Consider the following 23471-nt stretch of genomic DNA (forward strand, 5'->3'; position numbering starts at 1 on the left):
CATCCTGACAATTGTTTATATATTATATTGCTACAATTAATATCTCAAACAGTATTATTCTTGATAATAATAAATTTGTTTAAATTGTAGCTCCTGAGGCTGCTTTTTAAAATAATTATTGAAATATGGTGTTGTGTTAAATCTTTTTTCTTAAACTGATCTCAGTTTAGTACAATATTGTTTTACCCTTCAAATATTGAAAACACGCATAGTGGTCAATTTGTTCTTATGCCAGTGGTTCAGACATCCAGATTTGCTGCATGAGAGAAGAAAAGAACTATGATTATCTGAACAGAATTCACATATGCTCTTAGGCAGGATTAAATTTCCAAATCTCAACTATCTCCAACCAGCAGTCTGTTTTACTGAGAGGGAAAAAAAGGCAGTTCGTATTATAAAGCAGTGTCAGTAAGTGATGAATTAACATTCAAATATTACTTTAGCCTGGCTGATTTTAAACTATTCTAAACTTTCAAGGATTGGGTTGCCCATCACATACCAAAATTTAGTTCAAAACATCCAATTAAAAACTTTCTTACGGAACTTCTGTAGGCGCAAAACCATGCAACAGACAATGCCTGCAGCAACAAATTAGGCCAATTCCCATTCCTCATTATAATTCAAAAGCGAGATAATCAATTATTGGCCTCCTGTAAAAGGGAGCAACCTAGTAACTCAACTTACAAAAATACAGGAGCTTTTTGTGTCCCTGTGTTCATGGATCTGTGCAGCTATTACTATCCTATGGCATGTATGGATTGAACACGTGCAGCATATTAACATAAGTGTGAAAGGCAACAGATTGAAAGTACAGATTTCAGGTTTTCCAATTCTGCAGATGAGCCTTTACTAAATGTGTGGCAGAAATGTTGTGGCAGACTGTTGAGGCATTGCTTCATTAACTTTGTATGTGAATTCAACATGGTTAGTTTTGCCTCAAGACAAGTAGTCTGTATGGTAGCCTGAAAACATCCTCAATTAAAAATATACTTATTTCAATAAGACAATAAGACCCAAGTAAAAGAAAAGTATTCAGAACTTTTGATGCTGGATTGACACGTAATCCACCTATATATTTTTAATTTCTGAAAAACACACTGACATACTTTACATACATTAGCTAATGATTCATTGATATTTGAATTTTGAACATATTTTCAAATGTCTCATCCTAAATCAACACACTTTGTTGTCATTACAAAATTACGACCAACTCTATTAGACTATTCTAATAGAGTAGGTTTTTCATATTCTGCTCAGAATGAAAGTAAAACATTTTTAAGATTTAAGATGGAAAACTGGTGTATTTTTTTAAATGAATTGTTGATATTTTTTACTACAGTTGACTGAATTTCTATCCATAAAATAAATGTAGTTATACAACATTCATTTGAAATGCATATTGTTCTGCAGGATGCCAGTGGAATTTCAACATTTGTGGTGGTGTTAATGCATTATGCCTGCATAAAAGCAACTACAGCTGATCAACCTATGCACAGAACCCTTTTTGCAATCAAACACAGTCACTCAGCTGTACATTTTAGCACACCTGCCTTCATTAATATGCTTAAAAAAACTGTTCTGCTGAAGAAGTAAAAAAAAGAGACAACCTTGAAGTGGAACTGTATATTATGTTTTTAGCAGGACACATCTCCATATAAACATATTATATGCACAAATAATGCACATATAAATGTGTTTCAGTATTGTAATCCATTTAAAATTCATCATTTATTCTTTGCCTTTAGCTATTATATGTATCTAAAATACACTCATGATCAAAAACATTGACAGACATGTATCTGGTTCTGTTGCAGATTTTGTTAAAGTGACAAATACTTTGGTATTCACATCCTTATTCCTTTCCTTGCATTAGGGCCTTCTCCCAAATGCTATTTTGAGATCTCTTCATATGTTTAGATCTGGATTCACTGAGAGACACACATGCAGTGCCCACATTTCCAAAAAGAAATCACCTCTCCAAAGGTTAATTGGAAATGAAAAAGATGTAATGCAATATGCTTTGAGCAATTTTATTTAATAACATTTTGCTTTTCAAATGCTTCCCACATACAAAAACACTCATGAGCAAAGCCAGCAACAAAGATGTGCAACATTTTCTGAATGTAGGTGAAAGTGACATCAATGTTGTATGTGTGTGTATGTGTGATAGAGAGAGTGAGAGTATGAGAGAACCAGAGAGAGAAAGAGGGAATTGTGGGGTTTATTTAGATAAAAGCCATTCCCCTGCATTCCTTGAGGCTGTGTTTAATAATGAGACACACGGATGAGGTCCATTGGGGTCTTTAAACCCCATTACACACACACACACACACACACCTCCAGCAAAAAGCCTTGGAAAGAATATTCTGGAAATGGTGTTTTGTTAATCTACTCTGAACAACAGTGACATTTTAGGTTGTAACTTTTAATTCCATTGCTTTCCATCATATTTGGTCTTGGAGCAATATCTGAAAGCTACTGCTATGGATACATTCAGTGTAATTGTTAATTTCTCTAAGCTGTTTGGAGCCATATGTCCATGCATGAAAACTAACCTGCTTTTTTTCATTTGGTTGCAGCATTTCCGTGAACACCTTGACAAGCTCTTTGCCAAAGGTATAGGGATGCTGGATGTGGCTCTAACTGAAGCTTTTGAGCTGCTCAGTAATGTGAGTATAGAGAATATTAGAAAATTAGAGAAGTTTCTTTTTTTTTTTGCCTAGTGCTAAAATATCAAAAACTTTTTTTTTTATCTGAACATGTCATTACATGTTGATGTTTATTCATTTTGATAATGGGTTTTGGAAAAGACCAAAGCACTATAAACACCACCCACTGAGACAGTAATCTCAAATGAAGCAGAAAATTAAAAAAATTCATTCCACCATTTAAAATGATGATTAAGAGATAATTAGGAAGCTATTCAGTAAATTTATTTTCACTTATAATTCAATCACAAAATACTATTATCTCATTCCTGGGCTTTGGAGTTTCATCCAAAACTTTTGTTTCTAAGACTTTAAAGACCCATTCAGCACTACCAAGGAGTTCTAAGGTATGGTTGAGGTATGTGAACACACAGTATTTTTCACTATTTTCCATAATATCAATGTATACATACATTTAACAATGAGTAATATGAATTTGAGAATACATTAACAAAACTGAATAAATAGATGAGATTTTTAAATATATATTTGATTTTATTTCTAATTACTGTATTTGCAGTGAAGTAAAATCAAATAGGATAACTTCATACCCTTGTTCACATTAATACCTTTTTAACTTCCATTCACACTATGAGGTCACCCTTGGCATGAGTTTTGCATTTTCTGTATTTTTAAGAACAGTAGAACCGTTGATGTCTGAAGCTCAACTGAATATTAATTTTTCCCTAAGTGCATATCAAGTGTATGGCTCTCACCTTCATAAAAACGTCTTCCTGTTCCCTGTAATTTAAATGTAAATTTAAGTTCCCTGTAATTATGGAGTGAACTCTGTGCTAACACTGATACTTGGCTGCTTCAGACCTTATTGCTTTGTGATTACATTCCGTGATAAACATATCGATAGAATCACAGTCTGAAACTCAATTGCCATTTTTTAAAACATATTCAGAAAATAGCTTAAATCTCATTATTAACACTACAGTGATACAATATCAGAGAACTGATAAGCTCTTCTTTTTCCCCTGGTTATTTTGTTTCAAGAGAAATGATATGGCATTAACTCAGAAAAAGAAACTTTTCTGTTTCACCACAGGTAAATTGTCCAGAGTTAAGATGTGCACAATCATAGAAATTTACAGTTCACTGAGCTGCCAGTTTATTAAGTACACCTAGTTTTGTATTTACAGTCACTGGTCATTTTATAATGTATTTGTATACCACTTATTTGTAAGAACACAGTTTAGTACAGTAGTACACCAACCAAGTAACATCTGGTTCCATGGGTATTTATTTTTACAACAATACATTGGCTAGAATGAGTCATATTTAACCAGCTGAGTACCACCTTTTTAAATACATTTTTGAATAAATAAATTGAGAAACATAGGAATGCTTTTGATTCTTATAACCTAAAATATTAAGGTGTTGGAATTGAATGCATCAGACACAAAAGTCTGTCCACACTTAGAGAGGTATGTTGGAGTGCATAAACCCCTCACTACATGAATAAATGTGCATTTGAAAGTTCAGTGATGCTAAAATATGTGGTAATAAACAAATCAGAATATGTTTCATACTTTAGATTTGTAGAACTACTCGCCTTCCAAAAGTGAGACCATAACTTGGGTCTGCAGCCGATCTCTTTTGAGGGGTTGATGTTGAGGTGGTCAGGACCTACAAAAATCTCTGAGTTAATCTGGACGACAAGCTGAACTGGTCAGCAAATACTGACACCCCTATCTATCTAAATAAGGCAGAAAGTGCTTAGATGAGTTATCCTTCACCATATTCTTTTCAAGTGGCTGCATGTGTGACATACACTACATGAACAGTACATGCTCACCTCATTATAATTCATACTGGAGTCTGTATTTGTTGTGTAAAATTACCTCTGTAAAAGGAAATGCCAAATGTAGGAAAGTGGAGACCTTATTACCTACTTTCATGCTTTTCACAAACACAGTGTTGTGTAGTATTGGTTATGCAGCATATGCTCCCATTGTAAAGCACTTGAGGAAAAAGGGATTTTATGTCTTTGACAAAAGGGTTTAGTTAATATGCGACTGAGGTAAAATGGATTTGAGAAGTGAATTATAATAGATATGATTAGAAGGAGAGTGTTGAGGGCTGGAGATGTCTTTTAATAAATCAAACAGTAATAATACTGCTAAAATTGTACTACAATGTTACTACTAACAAAAAAATGTGTGAAAAGAAAATGTGTCTGTTAAAATGGGCTGTCACCATCCTCTGCTTTTTGATATTTTAGAACTACAGAAGAACACTGTACTCTGAAACTACAGACGGGGAAAAAAGAATGGCCATTATTTAGTAGTTGAATAAAATGAGTAGATTTGTTCAAGTAAATGATGTCGTTAGGATAAATAAAAATGTTTGTACAATGAGGAAACAAGTGAATCCAGTGAGTGCAGGTGACATATCAGCTTCAGTGTGTGAACTCAAGTGCCAACCTACCAGTTTGTTCATTTTGTATCTTTTACATGAAGCACACCCTAATTTGTGCAGGTGTCGCAGATGTGAGCCAATAAACACAACTAGTGCATATATTTATTTTCCTGGATGTACTGAGAAAGCTTGTGTTTGCAGTGGAAGTTTCTGAATATTGCGCACCACATTTACACAAATAACAGTCTATATTTTTTCCAATAAACCAGCCAAATCAAACAGGGCATTTCCCCTGTTTTAACAGTTTTTGCCACTGAATTAAATATTGTGTATTTCATTTATGACTTAAAATTATGTTGAAGTCATGTCATTTGACAGAGGCACTTATTTTGAGGACCAGATCTGTGTTGAGCGAATTATTCCAACCATAAATCTGCAGTTGCTGTTAAAACCTTTCTGTATCCACACATGCACTGCTGTGAAAATATCCCAGGGGCTTTGACAGCTCCACTGACACTAGGAATATTTCTGTTGTCCTACGTTTGTAGCTGTAGGACACTGAAGGTTTCCAAGTGTGGAAGACCCATCACTACGTTTTAATACTGTAGTTGCCTCTAAAATAACTATGATGCATGTTCACATTTTTTCATGCTGTGGCTGTTTTGTGACAGATAATGTTGAATAATTTTTCCCTCCACAGTAGTTATGTATTATATAACTCTTTTAACATGCACTATTTTCTGTGCAGAATTTAAACGTCTATTAGATTTAATAATCAGTGTAAAGAAAGCTTTTAGATAAATGCATCATGAAGACACTACTGTGCCATTTTGCTTTCTGGCATTTACCATTAATGTGGCCATTAAATTTGAATATTAACTTTCAGCACTTTGCTTTCATTATAGGTCAGCTGTTCACTTAATTAACATAGCATGCGTGTATATATTGATAAATCAATAGTGGTTGACTTGATAAAGGGTTATCAGCTTGTTTGATGGAGACTTGTTGTTTTATGAGCTTAGATGAGCAGTAGAATTGCTGATAAACAATCTCTAAGCTTAATGTGACTTAATGGAGGGAGTAATTAATGAAAGCCTACCAGAGAACTGGCTCCACAGAACAGCACTCTGGGGTATAAACATCAGGTTACTATGGCACTTAATGGCCTCTGCTGATAAACTGACCAGTAGGACTACTGATGAAATTAGAAGCTTTTTTGTTTGTTTGTTTGATTTGTGACATGTACAGATGTGTATCTTTCTGTTGTGGCTGTAACTGTAAAGTGCTGCCTAATTGTTTTATTGATTAGTGCAATTCTTAATCATAATATGCTTTTATATTTTGCTCGTATTATTTTCTTAACATATAGTGCAGAAAGTGTAGACATATTGCTTTTGGAAGTATTTTCACCTGTGTATATGTGTGTGTGTGTGTGTGTGTGTGTGTGTGTGTGTGTGTGCGCGCACACGTGTGTGTGGTCAGTTTAATGAAACAGGTCGAGGTAGTGTGTGCAGTCAAGCCATCATGCTGGTGACAGATGGAGCAGTGGACACGTATGACACTGTATTTGCCAAATACAACTGGCCGGATAGAAAGGTACAGTACAATTTAATTACATACATTTATTTATTGCAGCAATTGTATCATTCTCCCCTTCTTTTTATTGTGTCAGGCCTAAACACAAGGTTAAAAAAGGATGAATAGGCTAGTTACTGTTACTGTTGCTACTGGAACTGTTACTTCAGTTGTTATAATTTGTTTGAACTGCTGATATTGAGTTATCCTCCTTATTTTTGTGCTCTGATAGGCTTAGACTGTTTGACTTTCAGTTTTCACTTTGAAAAGTTTGTTTGCGAGTATATTGAGATGAGATTAAATGTACTTGGGGTCCTGGTGTAATACACCAATCAACCATAACATTATTACCAACTCCTTGTTTCTACACTCACTGTCCATTCTCTCAGTACCCCTGACTACTTCTACAATTACAGTCTGTAGTCCATCTCTTGCTCTGCATACATTGTTTGCTCCCTTTCACCCTGTTCCTCAATGGTCAGGACCACCACAGAGCAGGTATGATTTAGGTCGTGGATCATTCTCAGTGCTGCAGTGACACTGAAGTGGTGGTGGGGTGGTAGTGTGTGTTGTGCTGGTACGAGTGGACCAGACACGTCATTGCTGCTGGATTTTTTTAAACACTGTATCCACTCAATGTCCACTTTGTAGATGTAAAGTCAGACACAGTAACTGATTTGTTGAGGCGCAGTTTGTGTTGTTCATCCTCTAGTCCTTAATTAGTGGACACTGGATGCTGTTGACTGGATATGTTTCAGCCAGCAGTAAAACTGAGGGGTTTATAAACTCGAGCAGTCCTGTTGTGTCGGATCCACTCGTAACAGTGCAACATCCACACCACCACGTCAGAGGCGATTGCTCTAAGACTGCAAGGGAAGCTCAGCTTCCCCTAAAATGTCAAAAAATAAGTGATCAAATATATACTGTTGTGTGTATATAAGTCATTGAATAAATATGCACTACAACGCGCTCCACTCTTGTTCAGAATCAGCTTCTTATCACTGGTAAAGACGCAGATTTCCTCTCAATCATTCCCCCAGCTTCACAGTGCTTTAAACAGGCTTTTTTGATTGACAGCGAAATGAGCGAATCAGCGATCCTTTGGTGTAAAGATCCATGGGAGCATTACATTTTCATTCTGTTCTGAGTTGAACCGGAGATTTTCTTAAACCTCTTAGCGGCATTGTCTTTGTTAAAAACGACTAGTGACAAATCGAGCTTCTATTTTTGCTGGGGTTCGTTGTAGCTGCTTGTGTTCGAAGACTGACTTCTATCACTCTTTCTGACTTCTATCGCAGTTTCTAGCGGGTGCTGCTGAGCCCCTCCACCGTCACAAAGCACTCACAGGCGGACACACTTCACATGGGCCAAGGCCGTTTAAGCAGCCTAGCTCTGCTGGCCATTGAGAGGACACCAGTCCCTGGAAAAGACGCCATGTTGGTACGACACAGTCACAGATCATTTTCTTGAAAAGGAACAGATGGTATAATTTATGTATAAATAAACTGATACATTTTATGATGTAGGCCGAAATTGAGCTTCCCCTCCTTGAAAGACCAGCATCTGCCACTGCACCACGTCAACGTCACTGCAGCGCTGAGAATGATCCCTCACCCAAAACATACCTGCTCTGTTTTGGTCCTGTGTGGGCACTGACCTGTGGGTTCGATTCCCGCTCCGGGTGACTGTCTGTGAGGAGTTGGTGTGTTCTCCCCGTGTCCGCGTGGGTTTCCTCCGGGTGCTCCGGTTTCCTCCCACAGTCCAAAAACACACGTTGCAGGTGGATTGGCGACTCGAAAGTGTCCGTAGGTGTGAATGTGTGTGTGTCTGTGTTTCCCTGTGAAGGACTGGCGTCCCCTCCAGGGTGTATTCCCGCCTTGCGCCCGATGATTCCAGGTAGGCTCTGGACCCCCCGTGACCCTAAATTGGATAAGCGGTTACAGATAATGGATGGATGGATGGATGGATGGGCACTGACCATTGAAGAACAGGGTGAAAGGGAGCAAGCAATATATGCAGAACAAGAGATGGACTACATTCTGTAATTGTAGGTGATAACTACAAAATTATCCCGTATTGTCTGTGGAGCTGAGAAAATGGGCCATGAGTGTAGAAACAAGGAGGTGATCATAATGTTATGGTTGATAGATGTATCTTCTTTAATATGGGCTCTTATGTTTATTTATGTCTGGAATGGTAATATCAGTGTTTCTCTCCCTCTATCCCTGAGAAAAAAAAACAGGCCAAATTACAAACTGTTTTTCTCCCAACACTGCACAGGTGCTAATATCTCAAGGTACAGCACCAACTCGAGTGCATTATTGCATAAATGCCCCTCTGTCAGTCTCAGTCATTGAAAAACCTCTTTTCCTACAAACACCATAGATATCAAAACAAACCTGCAGTTACAACAGTGTTGGCAGCAAGCAAAGAAATCTGAATCATTACACTAGGAAGTGGTGTTAAAAATGCTGCTGAGGAACGTACGGTAAATGGTCAGCTTTGGGTCTGTTTCAAACCAAACAACATGAATATGTTTTAGTGCTTAAATGTATGTCTCTGATAAATATACAGTACATCCAGTTGAGTTTTAAATAACAAAATATTAGATGTATTCCTTTGTTTCCTTCTAAATGATCCTTTGTTCTCCTGAATGTTTTGTCTGTTAGAACAAGCATCTTGTGTCATCATGAAGGTTCATCTGACAGAAAAATATAACTGATTGAACATTATAGGAAAAGCACAAAACTCAACTTTTACATAATGTGGAAAAAATATTGTAGACATTTTTTGAGGTTTATTTATGACCGATAAAATCCTGATTATTGATTTTCATTGCATGGAATTCTTTAAAATATCCATGAATTTGATATTTGAGAATGACTTGAACTATCTCTAGCTCGTCATTTTCCAGTAGCAAGTTTTCATTTACAAACACACTGACACATTCAAAAGGGGTCTTCTGTCCTTTGCCCACCCATGTTGCCTTCTGTGTATCAACAGGAGAGGTATTCTCCCTGTTCTTTGACCTTAACACATATGCTCAAACACACACACACACACACACACACACACACACACGTGTCCCTGCAGGGGTGTGTTTAACGGATCAGTGACAGAGCCTGATGGCTGTACTTTATATGTGTGTGCGAATGTGTGTGTGTGCATCTGTATGTGTGTGTTTATGACCTTTATCATGACCAGGTCTATCTCCATTGAGAGCCAATATGGCACTAATGTGCTCCTATTGTGCGCTAGACTGCTAATGCCCCCTTTTGCGCTTCATTGTTAAAGTTCCCTCCCGGCACTATGCTGTTAATGTTCCCTCTTCGCCCTCTGCAGATAATGCGTTCCCGTGTGGTCTGCGTCTGCTGACAAACTGCACCACTAATATCTGCCCATGTGTTACAGTTAATGTTCCTGTTCTCTTTCTGTCATGGAGTTAATGTTCCCCTCCTATATGTCATTGTTAATGCTACAGCATATTACATTTCTCACATTCCTGTGAAGGTGTTATGATGGAGCTGTATGTAAAACCAGGGAGATTTTGACTTTTTTTTTGTTTGTTTGCTACCAATAGATGGCAGAAAAAGTTTGCAAGGTCTCCATGTCCTTGTCTGTATGATGCACCATTAGTTTATATAATCGTTATATAATAAGTTAGATCTTATGGAGAAGCTGTTTACTGGAGATGGAGATAAAATCGTAAAAAATATCATTAGCACATAGTCATCAAAAACAGCTAGCAGAATACAGTTTTATTTTAATATCATAAGGTATTACAGAAAGAAAGTATGGAAAGAAAACTGATTCCATGTATCTGGATTTTTTTTACCTTGTTTCAGACAAGGCAATGTTTTTTGGGAAAACAGATCACGTTTTATTTATTTTTCAGATTTCCCTATATCAGTGAGCCTTTCAAAGCCAAACTACAAATTGAAAGGGACTTAATCTGAATAATGGCCAAATAACATTTATGAGAAATATATACATTTAGCTGAAGCACTGAGAGTTTTTCATTTGTACATTAACATTAATGTGAGACTATTAATCAGAAAAAAAACAAACAAGACTGACAGTTCAGCACTCAATAAATATTAAAATATCACTCTTAACTTTAGGTCTCAAGCTCAAATTACCTGGGAATTGTTAACTAGCCAGGAAATGTTTTCTCCAAGGGTTAGCCAGTGTACATAATCACAGCAAACTGCAGTGGAAAAATGTGAATATCAGCCCTTAATTTAACTATGTAGGTATACAGTAATTTAAGCAAACATGGTTCAGTGTTTGCTCAGTGCTGACTACCAGAAACTTGGCAGAAGCACTGGAAACACATTTCCTCTAAAGGCGTTGCTGGTGGACACTCTGATAATAAGTAGGAGATGGGCATCATTCAGTGTGGATGAAAGTTGAGAACAGTTTTTCACACAGATGTGTATGTCCAATGAGACATAGTCTTGTCTGAACATATTGGACAGCTCTGAGAAAGATGAGAATAGCTCTCTTAGAAATTGTCCAATAATATCTGGTTTCCCTTGTGTCTCTCTAAATTTTGATTTGAGGTCAGTGCTGCACTGCAGTTCTGCAAGCACTAGCTGAAGCATTATTGGAGCACGGGTCCACATCAAAGCATCTGTAAATATCTGGAAAAAGTCATTGTGAGGCTTGAAGTCAGCAAAGCACTGGGCAGACCGCTGCTGTAGGTTTTTAAGAGCAGAAACATATTTAGCCCTATTAAATGTGGAACACTTGTATTCTGTGAATGAGTTTTTTTCAGCAACCTATTCTTTCCACAGTCTTTGAAATGGCAACAGTTCTTTAGTCACCTCAAATCAGTCATTTATTTTTCTGCATCACCCTGCTACTCCAATCTCTCATCGAATGCCAGCGAATAGACACTGAATCTTTGTGCTTTGATACACAGCTGATTATAAATATCAGTGGCTCTGTCACTGATAAATAAAGTGGCTTTGTCAGACATGCTAGACTTCCTTTCTCTCTGCTCACGTCAGAGAAACAATAAAAAAAGAGACCGCCAAATGTTGAAAATCATAAAAAGAGATGATGATATAGCTTTATTCCCGCTCCTGAGTAAGATTGATTTATTTTTGCTGTTTCATATCATTTAGGTTCGAACTGACTCTAAATTCAGGAGATCACCAACTGCATGAAAGTAAACACAGACCAAGGTCTACAAAACTAAACTCAAGCTATTTTCTGTTGTAATTCAAACAGTGAATAAAAACTTACAGACAAGTTCAACTTCATCAACTGTCGTTTTTCTCCTCAAACATACTATCCCACCTTAAATGACATAAAAGAGCTTCCGAACATAAACAAACCAGAGAGAACCACAGTTACCCACAATTGTAGACATTCCCTTTAAGTTGTAGTTTTCTACAAATGTGTAACATTTCACTGGGTAAAATTATGCTTGCTTATTTTCCAGTTGTTTATATGAAATTCTCGCACAATATATCTATTTAGCAGTTTGACGATTAATTTATATTTTAATTCATTCATACATTGATTAATCAAATTTCCACCCTGAGATGATCTATTAATATCAAAACACATAATCTAATATGGCTGTATTGATTTGTTAATTTACTTTTTCCAATTCATTTTGTTTTTCTTAATATTTCTATCTACTTTTGTAATGAAGATTCTGTCTGTAGTTTGGTGGTAAAAGAATAAACATTAAGATTTTAAACGCAGAGTTACAAAAATGCTAAAATCATATAAGTTAATATTTAGTAGTGCACCTTTGACCTTTTTGGTATTAATCAATTTTTTTAAATAAACTGTTGTAAGGTTTGAATATATGGTTGCAATCCCCTAATATTTTTTGTCCACAAATTTCACCAAGAAGTTGTGCATGTTCCACTGTTTGCTTTCAATGCAGTTTGTTGTGACCTTCTAATGAACATAGTGACAAGGGCAGAGAGCACTGAATTGTTCTGGCATTCAAAGCTACTACCTCTTTATCATTATCTTTTTATTGCACCTTTACTAAAATAGAACTAATTCTTAAAGATTGAGCTATAATTGACAAAATGTGGCTGAACATATTTATGTTTGTGAATCTGAGTTAAGGTGGTTTTAAAAGTGTTCATGAGAGAATGTGTGGGCCTCTCTGTGTTCGCCTCCCCTCTGTGCCTAATCTGAGCATTCCCCATCTGCTTGTGTGTGTTTCTCAATTGGAAATATTGCCGTTTGGGGAGGCGAGGTTGGCATAGGTTGGCACTGCCGATTCTGTTGGAGGGCGCCAGGCACCATCCTCACAATAGGCATTTATCATCAGCACCTTCGGTGCTGTCGCCATGGCAACACTCTTCACAGGACAGACTTGGAAGGCTGATGTCTTCATTTTGGAAACATCCCAGAAATTTGGGGATGGAAGCTGGAAAGATGTAGGTTTTGACAATGGATCCAGGATGTTTCAGGAGTATGAGTTTATCCAGTAGGCCTTAAACTAGTTTATAACCTATTGACCTATTAACCTATTTCAGTTTATGTCATTTTTTTCGCTTGTGTTTTAGAGCTTATTAAACCTGAGTGCTTACAAGTGAACATCTCCGTCCATGACTGTCACACCTTAAACTAGCTGAATTTACACATTTGAAAGCTTTTCAACCTAAAGAATACATCACCAAGACTTCTCTCATCCCTGAATTTAATTTGATATTTGAAAATAAACAAAATCACCACCTGTGGCTGAGCTCTTGTTCAGCTTTTGAAACAGCAGGTTGTGGTCTACTGCTCCTTTGTGTATATGGACACTACATTTGCAATCATCTCATTACACTTTAAAAATTAGGCTCCAGACCCACAGTGACCCTGAAATGGATAAGTGGAACTGCAGTTCTCTCTGTTTTGTTTATGTTCAGAATCCCTGCATATTTTAAGGTGGAGCGGTATGTTTGAGTGGAAAAAATGCTACTGTTGTTTGTGTGTGGCTGAAGTTTAACTTGTGAGTAAATCTGTAAGTTTTTATTTACTGTTTGAATTACCACAGAAACTTGTTTGTAACTCAGGTTGTTTAGTTTAGTAGCATGCAGTTAGCAGTCTCCCAGATTTAGAGTGGGTTCCTTCCTTCACTCCGAAATATTCCCCATCTATGGAGCAGGAATATAGCAATATTCTAATCCCTTTTCGTGATTTTGACGGTTTGAAGGTCTCTTTGCTGTTTTACTGACATGATGAGAGAAAGAGGAAGCCTAGCATGTCTGACTGAGCCAACTTTTTACTTGTTTACTTGACACAGGGTCTTTGTAAAAATAGACAGGTTTCCAGCATGCAGACAGGAGAGCTAGCAGATGGTGAGGAACATTTTATAATTAGTATTTTTTTATTACAATTGTAAAAGTTAAATTTACTGAAGAGCTGGATGTAGTTTTGGCATGTTGAGAGTAATTTTAACTTACTATACACTAGGTTAGGGTGACCAGACGTCCTCTTTTACCTGGACATGTTCTCTTTTTTAGACTTAAAAAAAATGTCTGGGCGAAATTTCACAAACGTCCGGGATTTTGTTTTTCTAGAGCTTACATAGAATTTGGAGAGGCGTTTCGTTTACAAACTAGTCCCACCCTCCCTTACTCCGTTTGGTTCGCTTGAGTGAGAAGGGGGCGTGGTGAAGTAGCCTAAAATCTTCTGATAGGACGGTCTGACAGTAGAGCTAGCTTTATTGGTCGATAACCTTCTCTGTAAACATTTAATTTGTCAGCCTGCACGTCAGTAGCCCCACCCCTGCCCCTCCTTTATGTAGATTTAAGTGACTATTAATTTTTATTGTGTATTAGACACTGTATTTGTCCCTGCCTTTAATATTTAGAAACATGTGAATCAGCCGAATGGAGTTGAATCTCTGTTGCTTTTAAGGCAACATTGTCTTTGTTTTTGCCACTTATTTCATGCTGATGCACATACAAAACTCATTTAAAATCAGATATTTGTTAGAACATACATTCCAGATTTGTTTTACATTTTTATTATAACTTTTAATTTTTTGTTAGAAGTTTTAGAAAATGAAACATTTCATCTTTTACTTTTCCATCCCTTTGTTGTAATAATACGTTTAGCCTGTTAAGTTCATCACATTAGATTAGCATATTCTTCTGCTTGAAGTAAAGCATTATTTTGCTCAATCTTGGCTTAATGGACTATATCTGAAAGTCAAATTGAAAAGTTCACGCTCTTGCCTACTCTTCCCATTACCATGCTGTATATTACAGAATGACAGCAACAAAAGTGAAAGTAGCCATGCTGCACCAGATTCATCTTTTTACTGTCCTCACTTTGTGATGGATGAAACGTTTTAGAAAAGGCATAATGCACCAATCATGATCAGTGTTAATGTGTAGAAAGTTGTCTCGATTATGACTGTATGCTTGGTTGAATTGAAAGCAGTATCACACTGACTGACAGTAGCTCAGAGACAAAACATTATTGTTCTCTGCTTTCAAAGCAAATGTTTTTTAAAAGACTCTCTCTTTCTCCCTCTCTCTCTCTCTCTCTCTCTCTCTCAGTTTGTGTCTCCCGAAATAAGCATGGAAAATTGTGAGAGATCCTCAATTTTAGCGCAGTTTCAAAATTTAGCAAATTAAAAATGTAAAAAAATAAATAAAATTATAGTATGAAAGTCTTATACTACAGTAAGGCCTACACTTGCATTTTCCAGGTAACTTTTTCTTAGTATTACTAGTGCCCTCAGTATTCACTTTTTATAGGGGTCTACTGGGGCAATAGATGCTCCTTTCTACACGGTGCTGCAGGATTAAACTATTTTAAAGTAATTATTTGTCATTATTATGGGTTCTTGGATGCAAAGCAATCACATTACTGAAGTAAAACCCAGCAGAATTTTGAGTCTTAATAATCTAAAGTATTTTAATTAATCTTGTAAAGAGATGGTGATTATTTTAATAAAACCTGTGGTTATCATAGTCCTCATGGTGCTCTAGTGGCTAAAATGTTCTGCTGAGAGAGCTAGAATGAGCATTTCTTACATTTTAGATCTTCTATTTGAATAAATGCAGCTGTTGATCAAGAACGCACATTTACATGTCAACATTTACCAAAGTTGAATTTAATGTGAAATATAGTAGAAACAAACAAACAAACAAAAAAAAAACTTTCTAGAAGTCTGCAAAAGGGAATCTATTTTCTTTTCTGATGTCCACTGAAATCAATAGACTTTCAGCCATTAAATTCTGCTGACAAAAAGCTAGTGTATCTGGGCCTTTTCTTGATTTTTATCTTTGTGTATTTGGGAGTTTTTGTTTGTGTATGTGTGCTTGTAAAGAATGGAGATATATTTAGCACAGTTCACTTAGATTGCTCCTAAGGGCATTATGCCCCTCCACACACTTAATGATTAAAAGCCAGAGAGTCAACTCCCTATAGACAGACACACATATATGCACACAAACAAGTACACTCACTAGAACGACTTATGTCTTCTAATGGAACCTGATGCGTCACAGCCAAAAAGCCAAAGGGGGCAGCATTCTTTACCCAGACTGCCCTGCTTTGAAGGTCAGCAAATTCTACATCTTTCAGTTATGCAGCACTGCACAAAAGTCCAAGACTATTCCTTTATTTATTTAATTTCCAGAAAGATGGCTATTAATAAATAAGTTTTTTTTAGAAGAAACAAACAAGATCTTTTTTTAAAGATCTTGCTATTAGTATTTTTATGGATCTCATTCCATATACCCAAAATTAAATCTTAGACATTGGCGGCTTTTTCAGTTTCTCACAATTTAAGTAATCCCAAGCACATTAAATGAAGTCACAATATGGGCTCTTTAACCACTAGCCTTTTCCATGTTTGGCTTGCCAGTTTTTGTCTTTTATAAAGAAATGTTTCCTCACTGTTCACTAGCTCTCCAGTTTGTTAGCGCTGGAAAAAAGTCTGCTGTTCATACTTAGCCCTGGCTCTATAAAGGAGAAACAAAGAAAGTGGCTCAGACTAAGTTAGTCAACACTATTATAGTCAATCAGCAAACTATCAGCAAATCCATTGTGTGTAGGACATGGGAAGGGAAGGGGCAGGGGAGGCTATGTATTTGTAAATGCTATGTAATGAACTACATTAATTGTCTAGGAGAGATGGCAGAGAACCAGCCACAAGGGAAAACCTTTGATGACCAAAAGTTGAACAAAAATTTCTTAGATCAGACAAGAATATTTGGAATTTGGAGCAACCTCAGAAAGTTGGAAGCCATGGAAAAGGGATGAGGATATTGCTCCATTCCTGCTTGATACATGGGTAACATTGTTTTGTTTAGTTTGTGAATATTTTTTTTATATAGAACCACAAATAATTTGATTTACTAGCTTTTGTAGCAACAGTTTGCACTGTATTTTATTACTTCAACTGATTGAGGATTACTAACCCTTGGCCAGCAGATGCTCAGGGTTCTGCCATATTTCTTTTGGTGTACAAGTCCATTGTCAAAGCCTTGGCAATGTTCTTAAATGAACATGGGGTACAGGAATTCTCCAGAATCATATACAAACCTATGCTTTTTTTGATCAAGGAATCAAACCTACTTATAGATCTATGCTATTCCAGAGCAGGGAATTTAATTCTACGCATCACTTATTTCAAAATACAGCATATTATTAGAATATTGCCATATCATTGTCCATTTGTTACGAATCTGTCACGTGTACCAAAACTTTCTTACTGCAAGGAAAACAAAAGCAAACCATGCCATACATATAGATATGTTGTTCTTGTCATTTAGCCCCTAGGTTTATATGGGAAATGCCATGATTTACTGGATTTTCATCATCAGTCTGTAGAGTATGGTATTTACTTGTTGTATGCTTTATACTTAAGATACTGTTTACCATAATGCTATTTGCTAATGGTAGCTTTAAGTATGATTTCATTCATTTAGCTTAGTTCCTGTAATATTATTCATTATTTGTATAAGTAAATCAATAAAAAAAGAAAATTGGGGAAATAAAATAAAATAAAATAAAAAAACGCCACGATGAAAGCAAGCTAGATAGATTCTGAAATATAAACATGTCAGCACATGCTACAAATAGAAAAGAGGCTTTAGAGCTTGATAATGTGATTTGTGATAGAAGCTGTGGTTGTGTATCAACACAACTGGGCTTGACCTTAATTTTCTTCCATTTTGTTTTGTTTACTCGCCTAGCAGGTATAGTCGTGGGTAACAGTGACATAGTTGTGGAACTCTTTATGAAGAGTGTGTGTGTGTGTGTGTGTTTGCTTGGGTACAACCCGCAAACCACCACACATACACATAAGGCTCCCTTTAGACAAAGATCGTTGAATTTCAGGACCAGAGGCTACAGCAGTGCAACATTTTGATTTTTCTCACAGCTGAATCAGGTGTATTAAATCAGGGAAAACAAGAAACAAGAAAAACGTTCTGAGACTTGTCCCTGTAGGACCTGACCCCTTTTAAACGTATCACAACTGAATGTGCAGAATAACTACCTCTAGGCAACTGCCAGTCAAAGTTTTTTGTCACTTTTCTTGTTTTAGAAGAAGTGTTAGGGACTGATCTACACACATACAACCCCAATTCCTATGAAGTTGGGACATTGTTCATTCATTCATTATCTGTAACCGCTTATCCAATTCAGGGTCATGGTGGGTCCAGAGCCTACCTGGAATCATTGGGCGCAAGGCAAGTTGGGACATTGTGTAAAATATAAATAAAAACAAAATATGATGATTGCAAATACTTTTCAAACTATAGTCAATTTAATACACTACAAAGACAAGATATTTAATGTTCAAATGGATACACTATTGTTTTTTTTGCAAATATTCACTCTTTTTGAATTTGAGGCCTAACACACCCCCATACCATAAGAGATGCTGGCTTTTGAACTTTGCGCTGATAACAATCCAGACAGTCCTTGTCCTCTTTGGCCCGGAGGACACAATGTCCATGATTTCCAAAAACAATTTGAAATGTGAACTTGTCAGACCACAGGACACTTCTCCGCTTTGCGCTAGTCCATCTCAGACGAGTTCGGGCCAAGAGAAGCTGGTGGCGTTTCTGGGTGTTGTTGATATATGGCTTTCACTTTGCATGATAGAGTTGCACTTGTAGATGGAGCGACGAACTGTGTTCACTGACAATGATTTTCTGAAGTTTTGCTGAGCCCATGTGGTAATATCCGTTACAGAATGAGGTCGGTTTTTAAAGCACTGCTGCCTGTGGGATCAAAAGTCACTTTACATTGCTTTTTGGCCTTGCCGCTTACTTGCTCAGATTTCTCCAGATTCTCTGAATCTTTTGATGTTATTATGGACTGTAGATGATGAAATCCCTAAATTCCTTGCAATTTTACATAGAGAAACGTTGTTCTTAAACTGTTGGATGATTTGCTCATGCACATTCACAAAGTTGGGAACCTCACTCCCCATCCTTGTTTGTGAATTACTGAGCCCTCGGGGGATGCTCCCTTTATACCCAATCATGACACTCACCTGTTTCCAATTAACTTGTACACCTGTGGAATGTTCCAAACAGGTGGTTTTGGGGCATTCCTCAAATTTCCCAATCTTTTGTTGCCCCTATCCCAGCTCTTTTGGAACGTGTCGCAGGCTTCAAATTCAAAATGAGTGAACATTTGCAAAAAAACAATAAAGTTTATCCGTTTGAACATTAAATATCTTGTCTTTGTAGAGTATTCAATTGAATATAGGTCGAAAAGGATTTATCCTTTATTTAGAATCATTGTATTGTCCAATGTCCCAGCTTCATTGGAATTTGAGTTGTATATTTCTAAGGTATTTGACTGGACAAATTAGCATGGGATAGTGTGTCTCTAATATGTCCAAAATATTTAGGATAATAATTTGTGTTAGATAGAACACAATAAGGCAATGAAGTAGGCTTATTCAATTTACCAAACACCATCCAACAAGATATTTACCTTTATGGAATTTAGAAGATTAAATCTTTTTAGCAACTTACAATTTGTAATCAAGTTACATGGCATGAATATATTGTTAAAAGTCTATCCAGGGAATATAATTAATATAGCCCTTGTGCTCACCCAAGCAAAAAATCATACCTCATTCTGCTGCGTTGCAGGTGGTAGTTTTATCCATTCTGCTATAGCAATCACAAAAAGAAATCACAGACAGATTAGTTCTTTCAAGATGTTATTTTGAATCAGAAGACAACGTGGTAGGGTAGCGTTGTGTTGTTTGAAGTCATGGATAAAACAATTGTTCCAAGTTATACTTGACATTGGCAGTTAACTAATAATAGACAATGACAAGTCTACAAGTACATTTAAAAAATCAAGTGCCATTGTCTAATATCAGAACTTATTACATTAGATTTATCAAACACGAGTATTATTTCTGTAGGAGGTCTGAGAGGTTTGGTGGATTTTATTACATAATTTGCCATGATCTATTACTTAATAAACTTGATAATATTTCTTTACAATAATACAACATTAAAATCTTGTTAGGAGTCACTCAAATTCCAGCACATCTACTTGTAAAACTATTACATCTTTCACAGTGTTATAGATTGTGTCCTTTCAGTAGCTGTTTCTGCCCCAAGTTGTGCATGTGTACATGTATGGAGTTCAAGTTTCGAACAATGGAGGATTGCTCCATTTAAAATAGAACTTGGTGGTAATAGAAGTGCTTTATCTCTGTCAGAGGAGTAAGTTAACATGACTACTTTTAGTTTATTGTGACGCTTCTGTTTATCATTAACAAGAAACCTTGGTTCAGAATCACATTTGCCAATGTCATTGGAGTGCTTCTAAGTAATCCACCCACTTTTGCATGGTTTTAGTCATCTCCCATCAGATCAGATGTCCAGAAGTACAAGGTGTCCGACTGTGCACTTTAGAATGCGCTTTGGAACAAAAGCAATTTACACTTGCAGGCTCACATGATTAGTTTAGAGTGGAATGAATAACATTATACATTATTAATTATTTCTTGTAGATATATGTTAGGTCCTATGTTATAATGGAGCATGTGGTTGTATGTATGTGTAATGAAATAAGAATTTCCTCCTACCATTACTCATTTCCCAGTGGGAACACTGCAGTGCTAAAAATAAACAGGTTGAAAAAACAAATCTCTGGAACAGTGCCATAGCACAGGGCTTTCCAATCCTGGCCCTAATGACCTGCTGCACTCTGCACATTTTTTTTGCTTTGTGCCATCTACCAGGCCAGAAGCAGCTCACTAATTGACAAGTGCCTCTTTGGCTGGGTCAGGTGTGTAGAGTAAGGAAATCATCACAACAGTGTCCAGAGCATGGGGTCGCTAGAACTCTACTATCAAGGTACAAACTAGTTCTGTACTGGAAATTTGAAACCAGTATAATAAGGCACTTGCTGGGAAATTTCATCAAATTCTCACAGAAATGTTCCAATATCTGATGTAAAGCCTTCTCTATGAGTTTGATTCCTTTAGGGGATGTATTCACTTAACAAAGTGTATTAGTTTACCTAGAATGATGGTGTAAGAATGAGAATGAACAAGAAGATGAACAAGAAAATCATTTATCATAACTACTTTAAGAAAGTTTATGCTTCCTGTTAAATTAGCAGGAAATGTATTCTAACTTTCCTTCTTCATTCTTCCTCTTTCTGTCCCCCACCCAGTCCCACCCCTCACACCTGTGAACTATTATCTGCGCTAGCTCCGTGCTAATGGCTTGTCTGTGCTAATGGTTAAAGATGCCCCTCAAGCTTCATGCACGAACGCTCCTCCATCCAGCATCCACTGAAGAGTCAAGTAGTTATTTTGGTCTTTTACTTCAGGTGCATTTACATTAATTACAAATGCTTTCGAACAGTAACTCCTTGTGTTATTAAATTGAGATCCAGAAATGAGCCAGTAATAGTGCTGGGTGTTGTAATGCTACCACATTGAAATAACAATAGTAATAACAATTAGACATTTGAATCTTAATAGTTTAACGTCTTTATTTCTGGCATTAGTTAGTATAATGGACTAATTCTGCCTTTTTCTTTTTTATCACCTTTCTCAAAGGAAGATGCATTGTTTCTTAATCTCCCCTTGAGTGTCTTAAATAAGACTTTAATTGCAGGGATGTGTGCTTAGATAGACAGATTGTACGGTTGGCTTTGGTTCTTTTTTAAATTCTGTCTTCTTTTCACTTGCTCACTTCTCACATTTTTAATGTTTTAAAATTAGAAATATTTAATTTTAAAAAACTGAAGGTGAGAAATAAAGTGGCATAGAAAGAAGGAGAAAGGCTTCATGTGAATATGACTTTTTTTATAACATATCTTAACCAATATCTCCCTGACCATACATTCAGAGTCTGTTCAGTGTCTACATTTTAAATATATTTTTTATTTGTTCCATTACAGAAGTAAATGACTGAAGTGCAGAATATATTCAATTTTTCAAATGCTTGTTTGTTCAAACTGGTAGTTCATAGCATACATTTAATAAAACTGTCATTAAACTCAATATATGCATAGGATTTTGCCCCTTTGCTGAAGTCACAGCCTTTACTCTTCTAAATGTTCTAAATTTCTGTGAGAATTTGAATGGATTCCGCAATGAGAGCATCAGTGAGGTCAGGTACTGATGCTGGATGAATTGTTCTGGATCACAAAAGCCACTCCAACTCATCCCAAAATATTGGATGGGGTAAAACCACTCTTGAGAACTGGAGAACTCTGCAGTCAAATGTTTGGGAGCTATATACACCTCTAGCCACCCACACTCAACATTGTATACATTTGGAATACGCACAGGGCTAGAATATTAAAATGATTTAATTCTGCATGTTTAATTAGCCAAATTCTGTTATTATTATGCTGAGAATATTCATCCCAACCTTTTGAACTGGTTTTCCAATCCTTGAAGAGAGAATTTTGACTATGGCTATAATAAAGACGACTGGGCTTGGATTCTATGTTTGTTAGTGTTTAAAGACAGGAATTACTGACATGAAAATGTAAACAGAAGCCACAAATGTACACTGTATGTACTGTCACCTTCATCCATGAGCACACAGGCATTCATCTCTGTGAATATGGGTCAATTAAGAATAGTAGAAAAATCAACCCTGCAGTAATTTTCTTATTTATACAGAGCATTTTTAATTGACGTTCAGAAATCTCTAGTAGCTACATCATTCCCTCATGAGTAATTTTAATAACAGTAGCACAGTTGTATTTTTACAGAGCACAGAATATTGCAGTTTCCTTACTTTAGGCAGTAATGATGTTAGTGCAAACAAAACATAAGGCTATTATTTAATACAGTGCATACCTTTGCATATGCTTGTGTCCCTCCCCCTTTCCCTTCCAGTATTGCTGCTCTTTCTATCAACATTTTAAACACTTCCTTCTGCTTCTGTAATCCCTGCACCTCTCTGTGTACCACAGCACCTCCTACTGCTCCATCAGTGTGTCTCTGCATGTTTGTGTGTGAGTGAGAGAGAGAGAGTGATGGAGAGAGAGCTCCTCCCTACAGGCAGGGCATAATGAAGCAGAGAGAACCCATCTGGACACAACACTCAGAGGGGCTGAGGGTCAGTGATTCGCAACGGAGGTCACATAGGCTCACAGCAGGGTTCTTTAGCATGTGTGTCTGTGAGTGTGTGCGCTATGGGTGGTTGTATGTGCCTGTTTATTTCATAAGCTTTTAGCATAGTAATTATCTCCATTACTACTACCTTTATATTTGTTTCAACTGCCTGCTTTTTATGGGACCATTTGTGCTTATTTGTGTGCATTTGCAAGCATCCTCTATTCACTGCAAAGTGCATTACTGAAAATCGCAGTGATGCTACA

At 36.7% G+C, this 23471-nt stretch overlaps 1 protein-coding gene across 2 annotated transcripts in view; it reads left to right on the forward strand.

Moving 5' to 3' along the window:
* The window catches only part of cacna2d3a (calcium channel, voltage-dependent, alpha 2/delta subunit 3a), a 220840-nt gene that overhangs the window by 103285 nt on the left and 94084 nt on the right, over positions 1–23471 (forward strand). For both annotated transcript variants that reach the window (XM_066643291.1, XM_066643292.1), the window contains exons 11-12: positions 2583–2672; positions 6561–6674. In XM_066643291.1, coding sequence (XP_066499388.1) covers positions 2583–2672; positions 6561–6674 — 204 coding nt within the window. The remainder of the gene's footprint in view (positions 1–2582; positions 2673–6560; positions 6675–23471) is intronic.

Source organism: Hoplias malabaricus, chromosome 14, assembly GCF_029633855.1.
Source record: "Hoplias malabaricus isolate fHopMal1 chromosome 14, fHopMal1.hap1, whole genome shotgun sequence".
Lineage (NCBI taxonomy): Eukaryota > Metazoa > Chordata > Actinopteri > Characiformes > Erythrinidae > Hoplias > Hoplias malabaricus.